This window comes from Pseudophryne corroboree, chromosome 8 (assembly GCF_028390025.1).
Source record: "Pseudophryne corroboree isolate aPseCor3 chromosome 8, aPseCor3.hap2, whole genome shotgun sequence".
NCBI classification, from domain to species: Eukaryota; Metazoa; Chordata; class Amphibia; order Anura; family Myobatrachidae; genus Pseudophryne; species Pseudophryne corroboree.
The window spans coordinates 190,402,239-190,422,505 of NC_086451.1; the positions used below are offsets into that span (position 1 = coordinate 190,402,239).

A 20,267-nucleotide genomic window follows, 5' to 3' on the forward strand; every position below is an offset into this window, starting at 1 on the left:
TAGTGGACGAAAAAAAAAAAAAAAACTTTTACATTTGAAAGCATAGGGCTGCTACAGCAACCCTCTGTGAAGGTGCCACCAGCTTTCCTGCTGGCACCAACAAAAAAACTGACCTGCCTGAGCATGGAGGCGGGGTTATAGAGGAAAGGAGCCGAGCATTCTGGGAAGCATGAAAGTTTAACTGTTTAGTGTCCAGACTCTCATCCATCACCTACAACCCCGATGTTCTCCATGTGGAGGCCTAAGAAACCCGAAGAAAGTTAACTGTTCACAGGTTTGTTTTGTTTTTATTTACAAAAGAGGAAAAGGAACCATGAAATAGATGATGTGGCAGCTTGTGCACTTAGTTACTTGTCTAACACAGGAAGTTCCAATGATGCCTAAACAAAATTAATATAGATAAAACGACAATGCCTAAATAACATCACATACAAACACTACATTCCTCATGTCTTCAGTCCTTTCCTGGTTCTCAAGTTACTTATCAAACTGCTTGGCATTAATAATTTTTCTGGATTCATCTTATCTTGGCTTTCCCTATTAGTTTTAGTGCAAATTGCAGTGTAAAAATAAAATAGCCAGTATTTACCCTGCACAGAGAAAAAATAACCAACCCACATCTAACTATCTGTACATTATATCTGCCCCACCTGCAGTGCACATGGTTTTGCCCATTAGCTAACAAATTTGAGGCTGCGATCCTATGTAAATTAGGCCCAATGTTATGTTTTCTTGGATGCCTCCTGACCACCTCAAACAGAAAACTGAGCTAATATTTCCACCAGCAACTAACATTCCCAGAAGCTACCTACCATAGGGGTCTATTGACTAAAGCTCAGGTGGAGATAAAATGGACGGAGATAAAGTACCAGGTAATCACCTCCTGTCATTTTTCAAACCCAGCCTGTGACATGACAGTTAGGATTTAATTGGCTGATTTCGGCAGTATGGATGGTGTAATGGTTAGCATTACTGCCTCACAGCACTGAGGGCATGGGTTCCATTCTCACCATGGCCCTGTGTGGAGTTTGTATATTCTCCCTGTGCTTGCGTGGGTTTCCTCCGGGTACTCCGGTTTCCAATATCAACCCTAGTATGAATGTGTATGCGTGTACATGTGATAGGGAATATAAATTGTAAGCTCAACTGGGGCAGGGACTGATGTGAATGGGCAAATATTCTCTGTGAAGCGCTGCGGAATACGTGTGTGCTATATAAATAACTGGTAATAATAATAATAATTGGCTGGTACTTTATCTCCGGCCACTTTATCTCCATCCAAGGCTTAGTAAATAGACACCTTAGTCACAGCTCTTATTTCTATTGGCAACACAAAAATGACTAATTCTCAAGCTAATTTGCATACAATTCTGCATAAGCTATTGCCCACTGGAACTCCTCTGCCAGAGCTATGAAATCTGCATTGGAAGACAGACACTGGCTGGGCCCGCCTACAAAAGGGGGCTGCTCCAAACTGCCCCAGCATGTCAGTCACTGCAAGCAATCTCACATTACAAGATTCACACATGTGCAGTGTGGATCATGCGCATGTGTCGATTGGGAAACAACGGAGTTACGCATAAACCATCGGGTTCACATACAACTCTGAATCAGGCCCTATGTACAACTAACTAAAGGTAATACGAAAGGGGCCTGACTAAGAATTGGACGGAGGTGCTACACATAGCACATGTGCAGTACGGATCTGTAGTGTCGAGTGCACTACAGCTGCAGAATGTCAGTGACTGAAGGTCTGCTGCCATTTGGGGCGGAAATGGCTGCCATTTCTGTTTTAGGGATCTCCATTGGAAGAATGATATTTCCTGGCCTCTTTGTTGTATCTGCAGCACACGGCTTGCGCAACCCCATGGGTCACACAGCCGGCCGATGGTGCTGCAGGTGATCAGAGGAAGCAGCACGGATCATTAATGCAAGCAGGACACATCTACTGATATCAGACGCCTCCTGCTGCATTACCATATTAGTACTGTCACTGCTACTTTCATGTAAGCAACAGCGATAGCACCTCCAACCATATCTGATTTAGACTCAAGGTCCAGAAGTTAGACAATATGCAAGGTCGTTTTAATCATTATTATCGTTAAACCAGCATACATACATATTTTCTTGTCTAATAATACATCCCTAATAGATCTTTCCGATCTGCACAACTTAAAATGTATTCTTTCTGAATACTTAAAAACCCTCTAACGCAATGTGGTGTGACTACAGCAGTGCAGCAGTGATGCAACATGGCTTGACCAACTGGCACTTCATGTATCAAACTCCATTTTCAAATACTGTTTTCTTGCAAGCAGAAACCTTTTATCTCTTTGCCCGTTAATAACTGGTCTTGATTATCGTATTTGTTCCCAGCTTGACAGCCTGCCTATCATGTCAATTGCTTATCTGAAGACTTGACAGACTGATGAGACACAAGGTTTATATGGGAAACTAATGAAAATTAAACAAGCATTTTTTGTAAATAATTTTTAATATTTAAAATAATCCATAGAAGCACCAAGGTTTCTATACAAGCAATTGGACTAGAAAGCAGAACAAATGCATCGACCAGGTTAAACCACACGCTTCAAGTTGCCTATTAAAAAGGGAAAGAAATGAAAGAAGGGTTAAAATTATATTTTCAAATGTACATAAAGACACCAAAGTACATCCATAGAAGCAGTAACTGTCCTCCAAACATGTAATTGCAAACATTAGCAGAGATTAAATGGTTAGACATTAACTACTGGTATTGACAGTAATAATAAAATTGTAAATCAATACTATTGTGCGCTTCCTAGTGTAACCTTTTCTCTCCTGAGTGTATTGTATTGGGCGTATGTACGAGTGCCTCCTCTCAAACCTTTGTACCACAATGCCTGGAAATGGTATAAGGCAAGTTTGAGAAACCCCTTAATGAGTCCTGCTTCTCAGCTTCCTTGTTTTCTCTTAATGGGCTGTTCAAATGGAATATTGACAGTTCTATCGGACAGTTGATAAGGGAATGCATAGTTTCACCTAGTGTCTCCCATCCTCATCCACGGTCGCAGGATCATGAACAATAATAACGATATAAACAATACAATAAATTACACCTTTACTCTGGTCCAGATGTGGACCTAAACATCAATATATAACACTCTCACGTATAAAAATAGGCGTACAATGGCAACAATACAATACAGATAGGATTTTATTAACTACCGGTAAATCCTTTTCTCGTAGTCCATAAGGGATATTGGGGGAAAACTAGTACGATGGGGTATAGACAGGGTACAAAGGAGCCAGTGCACTTAAAATTTCTTCAACTGGGTGTGCTGGCTCCTCCCCTCTAACAGGCAGTTATAGGTAAAAACGTGCCCGAAGGAGAGAGGACATATATATATGAGAGAAGGAACATGACAACAGCAATGGTGGTGAGATTTACACACCAGCACACGGGTGGTCTTCAGTTTGCCGGCTGTCAGGATCCCGGCGCCGGAATCCTGACACCCGGCATACTGACAAATTTTCTCCATCTTGGCGGTCCACGCCCCCCCGGAGGGAGAATAGATAGCGTGGCGAGCGCAGCGAGCCCGCAAGGGGCTCATTTGCGCTCGTCCAGCTGTCGGTATGCCGGCGATCGGGATTTTGGTACCGGTATGCTGGCCGCTGGCATACCCTACTACACCACTAACATACAACAACCAGCAACGGCTGGTAACAACCATAGCAACAGCTCAACAGGTAACTATAAAACAAGAACCTGCAGAAAAGTCCACGCACTGAAGCTGGCGCCCAATATCCCTTATGGACTACGAGAAAAGGATTTACCGGTAAATATTAAAATCCTATTTTCTCGCATCCATAAGGGATATAGACGTTATGGTAAGAACTTGCCGTTGATAACGTGATTTCTCTTATGTCCACAGGTATCCACAGGATAACATTGGGATATGGTTGAGCGACAGCGGAAGTGGCACCAACACGGTCACAAGCTTTCTGGCCTCCTAGGATGCATCGGGGCCTCATCATATAGTCCCGCTCACTGACTCAGTCAAATCAGTTCTTTCCACAGCGATTTAGGCAGTAGCATCAGGTAGAAACTTATTTAGGCGATAAGAACACACATGCACACCCTTCCATACAAGAGGGAAGAGGTTTAGTGATTGTAAAGATCCTCAAATCAGGTGCGTCAGGGTGGGATCCCTGTGGATACCTGTGGACATAAGAGAAATCATGTTATCAACGGTAAGTTCTTACCATAACGTTTATTTCTCTGGCTGGATCCACAGGATAACATTAACATTGGGATTCCCAGAGCCAATTTTAGTGGTGGGGACGCTCCTGATTACACAGGAGGACCTTTCGCCTAAAGTATGCGTCATGAGAGGCAAAAGTATCCAAGGCATAATGTCTCATGAATGTGTTTATGGAAGACCATGTGGCTGCCTTACAAATCTGTTCTACTGAAGCACCCTGTTGTGCTGCCCATGAAGGACCTACCTTACGTGTAGAGTGAGCAGAGACATTAGCCGGGGTAGGGAGATCTGCATGAGAATAAGCTTCTGATATTACCATTCGGAGCCATCTTGCGAGCGTCTGTTTACTAGCCGGCCATCCTCTTCTATGAAATCCGTAGAGGATGAAGAGAGAATCTGTTTTTCTGATGGCACTAGTACGATCTATGTAGATTCTTAAAGCTCGGACTACGTCCAGCGACGCTTCTCCCGCAGATAGTCCCGATACATGAAAAGCTGGGACTACAATCTCTTCATTAAGGTGAAACTTTGAAACCACCTTTGGAAGATAACCAGATCTCGTTGTGAGAACTGCTCTGTCTGGAAAAAACTTAGGAAAGGAGACTTACACAATAACGCTCCTAAATCTGACACTCTTCTGGCTGACGTCATTGCCAGTAGAAAAAGTACTTTAGCCGTTAACCATTTAATATCTGCTCTCTTAAGTGGTTCAAACGGAGGCCCTTGAAGGAATTTAAGAACTGAATTAAATTCCCAAGAAGCTGCAGGAGGAACAAATGGAGGTTGAATATGTACAACTCCCTGAAAGAAAGTACGCACATCCTGTAAGTCAGCAATCTTTCGCTGAAACCATACAGTTAACGCTGATACTTGAACTCTCAAGGAAGCTACCTTCAAACCTTTATCCAATCCTGCTTGAAGGAAATCCAAAATCCTGGATACTTTAAAAGATCTTGGATTCAAACTTTTTTCAGTACACCAATGAATATAGGCTTGCCATATTCTATGATACACACGAGCTGAAGAAGGCTTTCTTGCTCTGAGCATAGTTTGGATTATTTGTTTTGAAAATCCTCTAGCTTCTAAGATAGAGGTTTCAACAGCCACGCCGTCAAAGACTTTGCTTGCTTTATTGCTCCCTTTGTTTGCTTTATTTTTCTCATTACTCTGGGTAACAGATACGCTAGATAAAATTTCCATTCTACTGACAGTGCATCTACAAGGACCGCTCCTGGATCCTTTGTTCTCGATCCGTACCTCGGAACTTTGTTTAGACGAGACGCCATGAGGTCTATCTCTGGTAGACCCCATCTGTTCACCAGTGTCTGAAACACTTCTGGGTGTAATGCCCATTCGGTTTCCTGAATGGTGTGCCGATTGAGAAAATCTGCTTCCCAGTTCAGAACACCTGGGACAAACACTGCTGACAATGCTGGGAGATGGAGTTCTGCCCATCTTAGAATGGGAGTTACTTCATCAATCTTTTGCTGTGAGTTCCTCCTTGATGATTGAGGTACGCTTCTGCTGTCGCATTGTCTGAGCGAATCTGGACCGTACTTCCTTGCAGACTGTCCTTTGCCTGAACTAGAGCCATATAAATGGCCCTCATCTCCAACAGATTTATTGGCAGGCGACTTTCCCTTACGGTCCATTTTCCCTAGAACCAAAGGCTTCCGAGTACCGCCCCCCAGCCTTGCAGACTGGCATCTTTTGTGAGGACTTGCCATTCTTTTATCCAAAAGGGTCTCCCCTTGTTTAAATGGTCTGTCTGTAGCCACCATGCTAGAGACCTTTTTTACGTTTACTGGAAACTTTATCATCTGCTTTTTTATCGTCTGATGATTTCCGTTCCATTTGGTCAGAATAAGGTGCTGCAATGGTCTGGAGTGGAATTGCGCATATTCCACCATGTCGAAGGTTGATACCATCAGACAAAACAGTCGCATTGCTGCATGGACTGAAATTGTCTGGGCGTGCAACGTTTCTTGAGCCATGACCTGCACCTTGACTATCTTTTTCTCTGGTAAGAGTTCTTTCTGTAGGTCTGAATCCAATATGGCCCCCAAATGAACCATCCGCTGTAACGGATTCAGAGACGACTTTTCCCAATTTATGAGCCACCCGTGTCTCTGTAAACAAACTATTGTCTGTTGAAGATAGCTTAAAAGTAACTCCTGCGCTTGTGCTAGGATTAACAGGTCATCGAGGTATTCCCATATCCCCTGTTTGCGCAGACAAGCTGCCATAACCACCATAATCTTGGTTAACACCCTGGGTGCTGTTGCTAGCCCGAAGGGCAAAGCTTGAAACTGAAAATGTTCCTGGAGGATGGCAAACCTGAGGTAACACTGATGAGACAGTGCTATAGGCACATGTAGGTAAGCATCCCGTACATCCAGAGATACCATGTAATCTCCCGGTTCCATAGCCAACATTATGGAACGTATTGTCTCCATGTGGAACTTTGAAATCCAAATGTATTTGTTTAACATTTTCAGATTGAGAATTGGTCGAATGACCCATTCGGCTTTTGGATCAGAAATATTTTGGAGTAAAACCCCTGTCCCCTTTGTGATGGAGGTACTGGGACAATCACATCTGAATGGAGTAATTTTTGGACTGCTTCTTGCAGGGCATCTCTATATGAGATGGGCTGGAGCAAAAAAATCTTTGAGGAGGCTGCCTCCTGAATGGGAACCCATACCCCTGAGATACCACCTTCTGCACCCAAGCATCTGTTGCCTACTGTTGCCATACGTGTGCAAAATGAAGGAGTCAGCCCCCAACCCTGGAATCCTCCAGGCGGAGGCCCGTCTCTTCAGGCTGATGGTTTCTGTTCAGGCTTGGAAGCTGGCTTTTTGGTAGCCCACTGCTTCCTACCCCTGGTTTTGAACTGGGGTTGCTTAGACTCTTTAGCCTTCGCTTTGCCTTGCCATCGAAATGACCGAAACTTTGAACCCCTAGACTTAGGGTTATAACTAGTCGGGAATCTGACCTTCTACGACTTCTGATTCTAGAATGTCTGACAATCGTTTCCCAAACAATATATTACCAATGAAAGGTAATGCTTCCAATTCCTTCTTGGATTCTGCATCTGCTTTCCAAGTACGTAGCCAAACTGCTCTACGAGCAGCTACCGTCAAGGCTGATGCTCTAGAAGCGATTGTACCCATGTCAATTGACGCTTCTTCCAAGTATTTTGCAGATTGTCTTAAACGGCTTAAATTATACTCTTGCTCCCTATTAGGAGAAGAGATGTCATTCTCTAGTTCCTCTATCCATTCGCCCATTGCCTTTGCTATCCAGGCCGAAGCCATAGCAGGTCTTACCACTGCTCTTGCGAGAGAAAATATATTTTTCAAGAAGCTATCTACTCTTCTGTCTGTGACGTAATTTAGTGAGGTAGATGACAGTGGTAAAGCAGATTTATGCACAAGTCGCAGTACATGTGCATCTACTTTTGGAGGAACTTCACTTTTTGAACAATCCGCAGCTGGAAATGGGTAAGAATTCCATGTTTTCGGAATCTTATACTTTTTACTGGGCGTCGCCCAAGCTTCTTCCATCATTTCAGTCAGCTCATCCGACGCTGAGAATTCAGCTTTAACTGCTTTTGCTCGTTTAAACACAGGTGCTTTAGACTTTGACATTGACTTGGCTGGCTCTTCCAAAGAGAGAACAGCCTTCACAGCCTCAATAAGTTCAGCTATATCCTCTGAACTAAATCTCTGCGACTGATCATCATACGAGTATTTGAATATACTGTATCATCATCTGTTGCATCATCTTGTGTAGTCTGCCACATAGATGCATCTGTCTTAGTCTTACCTGTCTCTTGGTTACTTGTAGAGGCTAGTGGAACCAAGCCGAAGGAAGGGAGCTGCATGTATGGGTTAATAGTGTAACCTAACCCCTGAGGTGGTGCTACCGGAGATAACCTGTCCGCTACTGAGGATAAAGTCTGTGCGAACATATTCCATGGTGGCTCTGTTGGTGGTTGAACCAACTCCTGTTTTTTACTTTGCTGAAAAGCAAAACAGTTCGCACACAACCCCCTCATAAGTGACCAACTGGTCCATACCAATTAACCCTGTTTTACAAGATAAGCATGTTAGGGATGTAGGAGTGCCTGATAAATTCTCCTCTTCACTTTTGCCGCTCACAGACATAGTAATATTCTGTTAATGACTACACAATTTGTGACTGAAAATCACCTATATATGGATATATAGAAGTGAGATCAATCTGACCACAGCCGTCCACCTGTATTGAGGGTTAGAACAGGACTGACGACATAGAAAAGTCAGCACACATACTAGCAATCAGTCACATGTTAAGGCATTAAACATTGTCATATGAGAATACAACCCCCATAACAACTTACAAGTAAGTAGGGAAATTGTACTTCTGTTTTTAACTGTTTTTTTTTCAAACACCACATGCAGAAACCACAGTGATTATACAGATCTCATATGCAATATGTACTAAAAATTAACAATTCAAACTAACAAGTAGAGATAATTTTTAGTACTGTATACCCTTCCTCCATAGAGCGGGATACAGGGAGACTCACCACACTTCCATATCCAAGCAAATGCGCTCGCAAGACGCTGAGTGGATTCAGACGCTACTGATGTACACTACCGCTCCTGATAACGGACACAGTCGATCACTGACGGACACGGACGCTCAGCGACTTCCACGTGTATGCAGACGCTAAGGTCTGCGACTCGGTCTAGGCGGGATCTCTGTGTACACAACCGCAGCGTCTAAGCTGTGACCGAGTACCCTCGTGGTAGCGTCTGAGACGGAAGTGAGGTCATTTAGTTCATGGACGGGAGACGCACGGAAACTGGTCATGAACTCGGAGGAGGGGTGGCCAGGAGAGCGTCTGAATCCCCCTGTTGACTTAAACTCTAAGGATTGCGGCCTCTACCTAGTCCTGGCGCCTATGATCCCTAAAGCGTAGCGCTGTCGCACTCGAGATGTTCGGCTCATCAACACACTGTTTGTAGTCTCCGCCAATACAGTGTAGCTGTGTCCGGACCCCTCTAGTAAGTGGAAATTCATTGACTTACCTTCCCCCCATGCTCCAGCCACAGCCTGGTTACGTCTGCTGGACCTGCTAGAACATCCGACACAGACGCCCGTCGAGACAGCACTGTACCGCGAAGGAAAGTGTAGTTGCGACCCAGTGGGGAGTTGTTGGAGCGACTCTTTCCAGTATGCGTTTAAGACGCTGTTAAGAAAAGTCGCTCAAAAAACATAGTAAGTCTATAAAAATAACATAATAAAAGCTTCAGGCTGCTTTATTCACAGCAGCCCTGTGACCATGGTCCGGCTTCCTACTGCACCAAGCAAAAAACTGATTTGACTGAATCAGTGGGCGGGACTATATGGTGAGGCCCCGATGCATCCTGGGAGACCAGAAAGCTTGTGACTGTGTTGGTGCCATTTCCGCTGTCGTTCAACCATTTCCCAATGTTATCCTGTGGACCCAGCCAGAGAAATTGGGGAAAATTAGTACGATGGGGACATCCCAAAGCTTCCAAAACGGGCAGGAACGTGCGGAGACTGCTGCAGCACCGCCTGCCTAAACTGGGTATCCCCTTTGGCCAGGGTATCAAATTTGTAGAACTTCACAAAAGTGTTCTTTCCCGACCAGGTAACAGCTCGGCATAGTTGCAAGGCTGAGATTCCACGGCAGCCTCCCAGGTAGAGCCCACTGATCTAGTAGAGTGGACCTTTAGAGACTTAGGAACAGGTAAGGCTGCCGACAAATAGGCTTGTTGGATAGTAAGTCTAATCCAACGAGCAATGGTCTGCTTTGAAGCAGGGTAACCCTTCTTCTGCGCATCATAGAGCACGAACAAGGAATCCATCTTTCTGGCCCGAGCTGTACGCTTGACATATATCTTCAAGCCACGCACAGCATCCAATGCCTCCAGAGGAGCAGAAGCGTCAGAACTGGACGGAACCACAATAGGTTGATTCAGATGAAACACGGAGACAAACTTCGGCAGGACAACAAAAGAAACTACTTGTTCAGCGCCTCAAACAAATCAATTATTTAAATAAAACCAACAAATTAAGGTACAACAGGCTCCTGAGACACTGCGCTTGCCACACCACTATGTGAGATGGATTGGAAGACTATAGAGCAAGAACAGTGGCTGCGCTGTGTGTCAGCAGCTATATAAAATAGAGAGCACAACGTATAAAATGTAAAGAATTTATTCTCTTAATCAATATAGTTATAAAACATGTAGGTTAATAATACACCTATATCTGTCTCAGGTGATATAAAGGTTCAGCCGTGTGATAAAAATGGCTATCCGATATATTAAATCCTAATTGTGCAATAGGGAGGGAACAGGAGAATTTGTAGATGTAGTTCCAGATAAATGTAAACATATACTACCTCTCCGGCAAGGGCTGGTATAAACTTGGCCGGGCGTCCCCGGCTAGTGAATCCTGCGTTGCCCGATGTTCTGCACAGAGGAGAGGAGTATTGCGGTGCCCAGTGCCGAGCACCTCCCAATAGAAAGAGATGTATAATGCCGTCTAGTCCGTAGCTCCGCTCTGTCCTCGTAAAAGACCAAGTACGGACTTTTACACGATAAGGCCCCCAATTCTGAAACATGATGAGCAGAAGCCAGGGCCAGTAACATCACTGCCTTCCACGTGAGGTACTTGTCTTCTACAATCATCAGAGGTTCAAACAAGGAGGACTGTAGAAATGTCAAACACTACATCCAAATCCCAGGGTGCCGTAGGCGCCACAAAGGGAGGTTGTATGTGGCGTAGCCCTTGCAAGAAGGTCTGAACTTCTGGTAACGCTGCCAATTTCTTCTGAAAGAAAATGGAGAGAGCTGAAATATGGACCTATGGAACCCAGACGCACGCCCTTATCCACATCAGCCTGCAGGAAATGTCCCAAGTGAAACTCTGCAGGCGGATACGTGCGTTCCTCACACCAAGAGACTTATCTCCTCCAGATATAACAGTGTTTTGACATCACAGGTTTCCTGGCCTGAACCATGGTTGTAATAACCTTCTTGAAAAGGCACTTGTGAGATAGGATGTTCCGCTCAACCTCCATGCAGTTAAACGAAGTCGCCATAAGTTCGGGTAGACGAATGGTCTACAATGTTCACATGACCTCCTCCACCATCCCGACGGCTCGCTATCCCGATGGTCGGCATGCCGACCAACAGGGACTATTTCCACTCGTGGGTGTCCAAAACACCCATAGTGGGGGAATAGAACCCGTGGCGACCACAGGTCGCCACCGAGCCCGCAGCGTGGCGAGCACAGCGAGCCCGCACGGGGCTTGCTGCACTCGCACCTCCTCGCCGGGATCCCGGTGTTGGTATTCTGCTGGGATCCCGGCGTCGGTAAGCACCCTTGAAGAAGATCTCTTCTTAGTGGTAGAGGCCAAGGATCTTCAACGGACATGTCCAGAAGATCCGCATACCACGCCCTCCGAGGCCAATCCGGGGCAATTAAAACTGCCTGGACAACTTGATTCCTGACTCGCTTTAGCACTCTTGGAAGCAATGGGATCGGTGGAAACAAGTAGACCAGCCGGTATGGCCAAGGCGACGCCAGTGCGTCCACTGCCCTCACCTGAGGATCCCTGGTCTGTGAACAATACAATGGAAGTTTCTTGTTGAGACGAGAAGCCATCATGTCTATTTGTGGGCAACCCCACCGGTCGATGATCTGCTGGAACACCAGATGGTGCAGCCCTTACTCCCCCGGGTGGAGATCGAGGCGACTCAGGAATCTGACTCCCAGTTGTTTACACCCAAAATGAAGATTGCTGACATGGCTCTTGCACTTCTTTCCGTCCAGAAGAGTATCTATGACACCTCTCGCATGCAGGCTCTGCTTTTTGTCCCTCCTTGTCGATTGAGATATGCCACCGCCGTGGTGTTGCCCGACTGTACTTGGATCGCATGATCCCTCAGTAGAGGAGAGGCTTGAAGTAGAGCATTGTAGACTGCCCGCAGTTCCAGAATATTGATTGGAAGGACTATAAGACTACGGCTGGGAAGTCAAATTTTTTGCCATATATTCCCTCACAGCCTAAGAAAGCACCGTATTACCAAATGCAGTCCTTTCGATCACAAAAAGGCAAGAAAGTCAGAGGTGCGTCCTTTCTTGCCAGAGGCAGGGGTAGAGGAAAGAAGCTGCACAATACAGGTAGTTCGCAGGAACAGAAGTCCTCACCGGCTTCCACTAAATCCACCGCATGACGCTGGGGCTCCACAGGTGGAGCCGGGAGCGGTGGGGGCGCGTCTCCGAAATTTCAGCCACCAGTGGGTTCGCTCACAGGTGGATCCCTGGGCTATACAGATTGTGTCTCAGGGATACAAGCTGGAATTCGAGGTGATGCCCCCTCACCGCTTCCTCAAATCGGCCCTGCCAGCTTCCCCCATAGAAAGGGAGGTGGTGTTAGCGGCGATTCACAAATTATTTCTCCAGCAAGTGGTGGTAAAGGTTCCCCTCCTTCAACAGGGAAGGGGTTACTATTCCACAATGTTTGTAGTACCGAAACCGGACTGTTCGGTCAGACCCATATTGAATTTAAAATCCCTGAACATTTACCTGAAAAGGTTAAAGTTCAAGATGGAATCGCTCAGAGCGGTAATTGCAAGCCTGGAAGAGGGGGATTTTATGGTGTCTCTGGACATAAAGGATGCTTACCTGTATGTTCCCATTTATCCACCTCATCAGGAGTACCTCAGATTTGTGGTACAGGACTGCCATTACCAATTCCAGACGTTGCCGTTTGGTCTGTCCACGGCACCGAGGATATTTACCAAGGTAATGGCGGAAATGATGGTGCTCCTACGAAAGCAAGGAGTCACAATTATCCCATACTTGGACTATCTCCTCATAAAGGCGAGGTCCAGAGAGCAGTTGCTGATCAGCGTAGCACACTCTCAGGAAGTGTTGCAACAGCACGGCTGGATTCTGAATATTCCAAAGTCGCAGCTGATTCCTTCCTGGGCATGATTCTGGACACGGACCAGAAGAAGGTGTTTCTCCCGGCGGAGAAGGCTCAGGAGCTCGTGACTCTGGTCAGAGACCTCTTAAGACCAAAACAGGTGTCGGTGCATCAATGCACGCGAGTCCTGGGAAAGATGGTGGCGTTATACGAAGCCATTCCCTTCGGCAGGTTCCATGCGAGGAACTTTCAGTGGGACCTGTTGGACAAGTGGTCCGGATCGCATCTTCAGATGCATCGGCTGATCACCCTATCCACCAGGGCCAGGGTGTCTCTTCTGTGGTGGCTGCAAAGTGCTCACCTTCTCGAGGGCCGCAGGTTCGGCATACAGGACTGGTGACCACGGATGCAAGCCTCCGAGGATGGGGGGCAGTCACTCAGGGAAGAAACTTCCAAGGGCTGTGGTCAAGTCAGGAGACTTGTCTGCACATCAATATCCTGGAACTAAGGGCCATATACAATGCCCTGAGTCAAGAGAAGCCTCTGCTGCGCAACCAACCAGTGCTGATTCAGTCAGACAACATCACCGCAGTGGCTCATGTGAACCGCCAGGGCGGCACAAGAAGCAGGGTGGCGATGGCGGAAGCCACCAGAATTCTTCGTTGGGCAGAGAATCACGTGCAAGCACTGTCAGCAGTGTTCATTCCGGGAGTGGACAACTGGGAAGCAGACTTCCTCAGCAGGCACGACCTCCACCCGGGAGAGTGGGGACTTCATCAAGAAGTCTTCACACAGATTACAAATCAATGGGAACTGCCACAGGTGTACATGATGGCATCCCGCCTCATCAAAAAGCTACAAAGGTATTGCGCCAGGTCAAGAGACCCTCAGGCGATAGCTGTGGATGCACTAGTAACATCGTGGGTTTTCCAGTCGGTCTATGTGTTTCCTCCTCTTCCTCTCATCCCCAAGGTGCTGAGAACCGTAAGAAAAAGAGGAGTGAGAACAATACTCATTGTTCCGGATAGGCCAAGAAGGACTTGGTACCCGGAACTGCAAGAAATGCTCACAGAGGACCCATGGCCTCTGCCTCTCAGACAGGATCTGTTTCAACAAGGGCCCTGTCTGTTCAAAGACTTTCCGAGGCTGCATTTGACGGCATGGCGGTTGAACGCCAGATCCTAGCGGAAAAAGGCATTCCGGATGAAGTTATTCCTACGCTGATAAAGGCTAGGAAGGACGTGACAGCAAAACATTATCACCGTATATGGCGAAAATATGTTGCTTGGTGTGAGGCCAGGAAGGCCCCTACAGAGGAATTCTAGCTGGGCCGGTTCCTTCACTTCCTACAGTCGGGAGTGACTATGGGCTTAAAATTAGGGTCCATAAAGGTCCAGATTTCGGCCCTATCCATTTTCTTTCAAAAGGAACTGGCTTCACTTCCTGAGGTTCAGACATTTGTAAAGGGAGTGCTGCATATTCAGCCCCCTTTTGTGCCACCAGTGGCACCTTGGGATCTTAACGTGGAGTTGAGTTTCCTGAAATCTCACTGGTTTGAGCCACTTAAGACCGTGGAGCTAAAGTATCTCACGTGGAAAGTGGTCATTCTATTGGCCTTAGCTTCGGCTAGGCGTGTGTCCGAATTGGCGGCTTTGTCATGTAAAAGCCCCTATCTGGTTTTCCATATGGACAGGGCAGAATTACGGACTTGTTCGCAATTTCTGCCGAAGGTGGTGTCATCTTTTCATTTGAACCAACCTATTGTGGTGCATGCGGCTACTCGTGACTTGGAGGATTCCAAGTTGCTAGATGTAGTCAGGGCTTTGAAGATTTATGTAACCAGAACAGCTGGAGTCAGGAAAACTGACTCGCTGTTTATCCTGTATGCATCCAACAAGCTGAGTGCTCCTGCTTCAAAGCAAACTATTGCTCGCTGGATCTGTAACACGATTCAGCAAGCTCATTCTGCGGCTGGATTACTGCATCCAAAATCAGTGAAAGCCCATTCCACAAGGAAGGTGGGCTCTTCTTGGGCAGCTGCCCGAGGGGTCTCGGCATTACAGCTTTGCCGAGCAGCTACTTGGTCGGGTTCAAACACTTTTGCAAAATTATACAAGTTTGATACCCTGGCTGAGGAGGACCTTGTGTTTGCCCATTCGGTGCTGCAGAGTCATCCGCACTCTCCCGCCCGTTTGGGAGCTTTGGTATAATCCCCATGGTCCTTACGGAGTCCCCAGCATCCACTAGGACGTTAGAGAAAATAAGATTTTACTCACCGGTAAATCTATTTCTCGTAGTCCGTAGTGGATGCTGGGCGCCCGTCCCAAGTGCGGACTTCTTCTGCAATACTTGTATGTAGTTATTGCTTATTTAAGGGTTATGTTATGTTGGCATCCGTTTGTTTGATGCTCTGTTTTCGGTCATACTGTTGACTGGGTATGTTATCACAAGTTATACGGTGTGATTGGTGTGGCTGGTATGAGTCTTACCCTGGATTCCAAAATCCTTTCCTTGTAAGGTCAGCTCTTCCGGGCACAGTTTCCTTAACTGAGGTCTGGAGGAGGGGCATAGAGGGAGGAGCCAGTACACACCAGTAGTCCTAATTCTTTCTTAGAGTGCCCTGTGTCCTGTGGAGCCCGTCTACTCCCCATGGTCCTTACGGAGTCCCCAGCATCCACTACGGACTACGAGAAATAGATTTACCGGTGAGTAAAATCTTATTTTTTCTAAACTGCCTGTGGGAGGGGGCATAGAGAGGAGCCAGCACATCCAGTTGAAGAAATTTAAAGTGCACTGGCTCATTTGGACCCCGTCTATACTCCATCGTACTAGTTTCCCCCAATATCCCTTATGGATGCTAGAGAAACATTATTTACCACTTATCCCTGAACCCCCCAACCCTACCAGAGTATATATATATATATATATATATATATTTTTTTTTTATTTATTATAGTCCGTGCACTGAAACAGTCCCTGGGGGTATATTCCTTTTTTTCCATAGCTGTAGTTCCTTAGTGGCGTTGGGTAATTCCGTACAGGTGATGTAGGTAGTGTGCAACTCTGAAGTACCTCCTGAATGGCCGCTTAGGTATGAGTGGGCGTAGTTTACACTCAATTGTTCCGATATAAAATGCTGGAGGATACCTATGTTACAGTAAATCTCTACAACTAGCTTATCGGTATCCAATCTGATTCCAATCTGCCTGTGTTACACTTTAACCTGCGAGAATCACCTTGGACAGTGAAATAGGCTAACCGAGAGCTCCTGCAGTCAAGCTGTGGTAATCATCACTTGACTGCTCCCTCTCCTAGGGGATCACGGTAGCTCCCTGGAGTAAGTCTATGGAGTTGAAAGCTGCGGGCGATATTTATAAGTATCTCTGCTCTGTTGTGCTTTATTACAGGGGGAACACTCTCAAAGAAGGGATAACCTCCACTTGGTTTACTATGCAAATTCTCCAGGATGCACAATGGTGGTAAGTATAACGGGTACCTCTAAGCTACAGGGCGGGGTTTGCTGCTTAACTGTAGCAGTTTTGTGTATTAGGCTGGTACTATGGGGGTCATTCCGAGTTGATCGCCCGCTGCCGATTTTCGCAGTGCAGCAATCAGGTTACTACTGCGCATGCGTCATACGGTTACAAACCACATCGTTGCTGTGCAATGCTTCTAGAGACTAATCCATTCGCACAGCCAATCGCAAGGAGATTGACAGGAAGAGGGCGTTTATGGGTGTCAACTGACCATTTTCTGGGAGTGGTAGGGAAAGCGCAGGTGTGTCCAAGCGTTTGCAGGGCAGGTGTCTGATGTCAATTCCGGGACCGGACAGGCTGAAGTGATCGCAAGGGCTGAGTAAGTTCAGACCTACTCTGAAACTGCAAAAAACGTTTTTGTCCCACTCGGCTGCACATGCGATCGCACACTTGCAAAGAGAAAAAACACTCCTCCGTGGGCGGCGAATATGCGTTTGTACGGCTGCATAAAGTAGCTAGCGAGCGTTCAACTTGAAATTAGGGCCTATATTCCCATTCTGCCTGACAGTTATCTGGGAGTAGCTTCGATGCCTATGTGGTTGGTCCCATATGCTGCTACACCTGCTTGTAGGCTGTGAATACTGTTAACTGGGGTTAACGCTGAGGCTATGCCCATGTAACTCACGCTCTCACTGCCACAGCTGCTGGGCGGCGTTACTGGTCGGTGATCCCTCCCGTAGAGCAGGTCCCGGGTGGAGTCTTCAGTTTCACGTAGGGGAGGGGATATCAGGCGGGGCTTCCGGCTGGGAGCTCCTTCCGCAGGGCGTGTCTGACGTCTGCTGCCTCAGCCGAGTCTAAGCCACTCCCCACCGCTATCACTACATTCAGCTCCCGCTCCCCTGGCTCTGCAGTCTTCGGGGCTCCCAGCAGGTAATTATGGGCGGCCGGCTAGTACAGTCTGCCTCCTCCGCTATCCGCTCCAGACCGCTCTTTCCTACCAGTGCTCCCCCTGTCCTCCTTCCAGCCAGTGACGCATCCCCTTAACGGCCGCCAGTCCCCCTTTTACAGTCTCTCAGTCTTCCCCCCCCAGTCCTCGCGGTCCACCCGCGTGCCCACATTGCTCCTAAATCCCAGCAGTCTCTAAGCCTGCCATATCTGCCCTCTAGCCATATCAGCGTGAAAAGGGTCTCTATTAACAGGAGTGAGTCCCATAAACAAATACTATATAGCATATATACACATTCTTACGCTTATACAAACTTCTATTACTTATACCCTGCTCAGCAATAATCTAATAATCTCTACACTAAGTATTTTATTGTCAATACCGATTCTATATTGTATTTGCTTATTGACACTCCAGAGTGTTAGATGGGAGCTGCATAGTGGTTTTTACCCATTTCAACATTTTTAAAGGTGATAGAGGTTAAATGCTTATTTAAGCTAACTAATATCAGCACCTGATCTTGAGTACATTTATTAACTACTTCAACAAAAGCGATGGCTTTTGCAGATGTATGACGAGCCTAATGTTCAGATGGTTTTGCCATAACCTTTTCTTTTAAATAACTTTATTATATAATTTTATATAATTGTTCTTTAATGTCATATGGTAACCTACTTTTTACTTTCTCATTTTACAATGTGCTACATATCAGGATATGCATTGGCGCAAAACGGTCACTGATTATCCTAAAGAGGGGTAGATTCAATTACATAGCCCCCAGAAAAGGCGTTAACTCACAGAAGCAGATTTTTGCTCGCAGTGTATGGAGGTGCGAGCAGAAATCTAGTGGATGTTGGTGGAAAATGCTTATGGTTTAGATGAATCTGGTTTAATCTTAGCGGAAAATTAAAGCAGTAAATCTAAATCAAATAAAGACACACCAGTAATAACATATCTGTAGGCAATTAGAGTCTGGGGGCTGCAGTCAAAAGTAAAGAGTGAAACACGAGGCCCTTGGACTGCCTGTAGCCCATCACTGTATTACATCCATTTGTTAGGGATCAAGTCAGATTCTGCAAAATGTGTAAAGTCAGAGGTCTAAATGTGTTTAAATAGGGCTAGATCAGTGGTTTCCAAAGTATGCGCCGTGGCACCCAGGAGTGCAGCAGTGCTTATGCAGGGGCATAGAGGGTGGATGGTCCAACGACAAAAACATGGACGGGTCGCGTGTTGCCTCTCTAAGCAGCTTGCAGCCACTTACATAGCACGGCTGGCCCAATGCTGTGCTGCTCTCACTGATGTTTCTGAACCCCTCTTCCATACCCAGTGTAATTCCTGACTGAATTAACCGTGCGGCCCCACCTACTTCTCATTGAGGCCCCACTTCTCGGCATTTCTCCTCCGGCTCCTGCACTTCACAGTGTGACAGTGACTCCTGAGCTTTTGATTTAACTATCTTTATCCTGTTTATGTTTGGGACAGTCTAAGGTCGTGTCATTATAAACGTAGTTAGATGCGTCAATCTCTCCTGCCTCATCCTTGCCTATGTCTCTCCTGCCTTATCCTCGACTGCGTTTCTCAAGCCTCAATCAGCCTGTCTCTTCTGCCTTATCCTCGCCTGTGTCTCTTCAGCCTCATCCTTGACTGTGTCTCTTCAACCCCACCCCCCGTGTCTCTCAAACTCACCTCCTGTGTCTCTCAGCATCATCATCCATGTGATTCTCCAATCCCATGCCTTCAGCACCATCCCCCCACATGTCTCTGCATCTTCATCCCCCCTCCCCATGCCTCTCCAGCCTCTACTTAACTTCTACTGCCTGATCCTCTATCATCGATCATCATGATGTCATGTATGCTCTGGCAGGAACATAAACAAAACTTTGTACGCCACCAGGCTGCCAGCAATTTATTTATTTAGGTTATTCTTTCAAATGGTTATTTAGTTGTTGGTATATAAAGTTAAGTATTTTATTTTGGCCTAGGGGTGCCGCAAAAAAAAAACAGTTGAGACACTAAGTGCTGTAAAGTTAAAAAGTTTGGAAACCACTGAGCTATACATTTACTTTGCTATATATAAATAAATGCAAACCTACCCATGCCTTCATTAGTAACTTAAAAGCAAGTTAACCCTTAACTCACCTTTGATTGATTCCAGTAGCTCCTGAACCCTCGTAGGATCATTACGATCAGGACGGCAGCTTGGCGTAATCTCCAAAACATAATCCGGGCCATATTCTGTGAAAAACTAAACAAACAGAACACACCTTGAATACTGTGTACAATTCTGGGCACCGTACAAAAAAAAGGATATCCTGGAGCTTGAAAAGGTACAGAGGAGGGCGACCAAACTAATTAAGGGCATGGAGACGATGGAATACAAGGAAAGGCTTGAAAGACTAGGCATGTTTACATTGGAAAAGTGGAGACTAAGAGGGGATATGATCAACATCTACAAATATATAAGGGGACAATACACAGAGCTTGCGCGGGACCTGTTTTTGGTTAGATCAACACAGAGGACTCGTGGACACTCGCTCAGGTTAGAGGAGAGGAGATTCCGCACAATACGGCGTAAAGGCTTTTTCACGGTAAGGACAATACGTGTTTGGAATTCCCTGCCCGAGGGAGTTGTAATGGCGGAATCT

General features: G+C 46.2%; 1 protein-coding gene across 6 annotated transcripts in view; it reads right to left on the minus strand.

Moving 5' to 3' along the window:
* Nucleotides 1-2,483: 2,483 nt before the first annotated feature.
* HDAC8 (histone deacetylase 8) overlaps nucleotides 2,484-20,267 on the minus strand; it is a 404,217-nt gene continuing 386,433 nt past the window's right edge. For 2 of the 6 annotated variants that reach the window (XM_063937017.1, XM_063937019.1), the window contains exons 10-11: nucleotides 19,762-19,867; nucleotides 2,487-2,599 (exon numbers count right to left, since the gene is read on the minus strand). In XM_063937017.1, the coding sequence (XP_063793087.1) occupies nucleotides 2,577-2,599; nucleotides 19,762-19,867 (129 nt within the window). In that variant the 3' untranslated portion in view covers nucleotides 2,487-2,576. Of the gene's footprint in view, nucleotides 2,600-19,761; nucleotides 19,868-20,267 lie in introns of all 6 variants that reach the window. The other 4 variants (XM_063937020.1, XM_063937018.1, XM_063937021.1 and 1 more) reach the window with 4 other exon arrangements.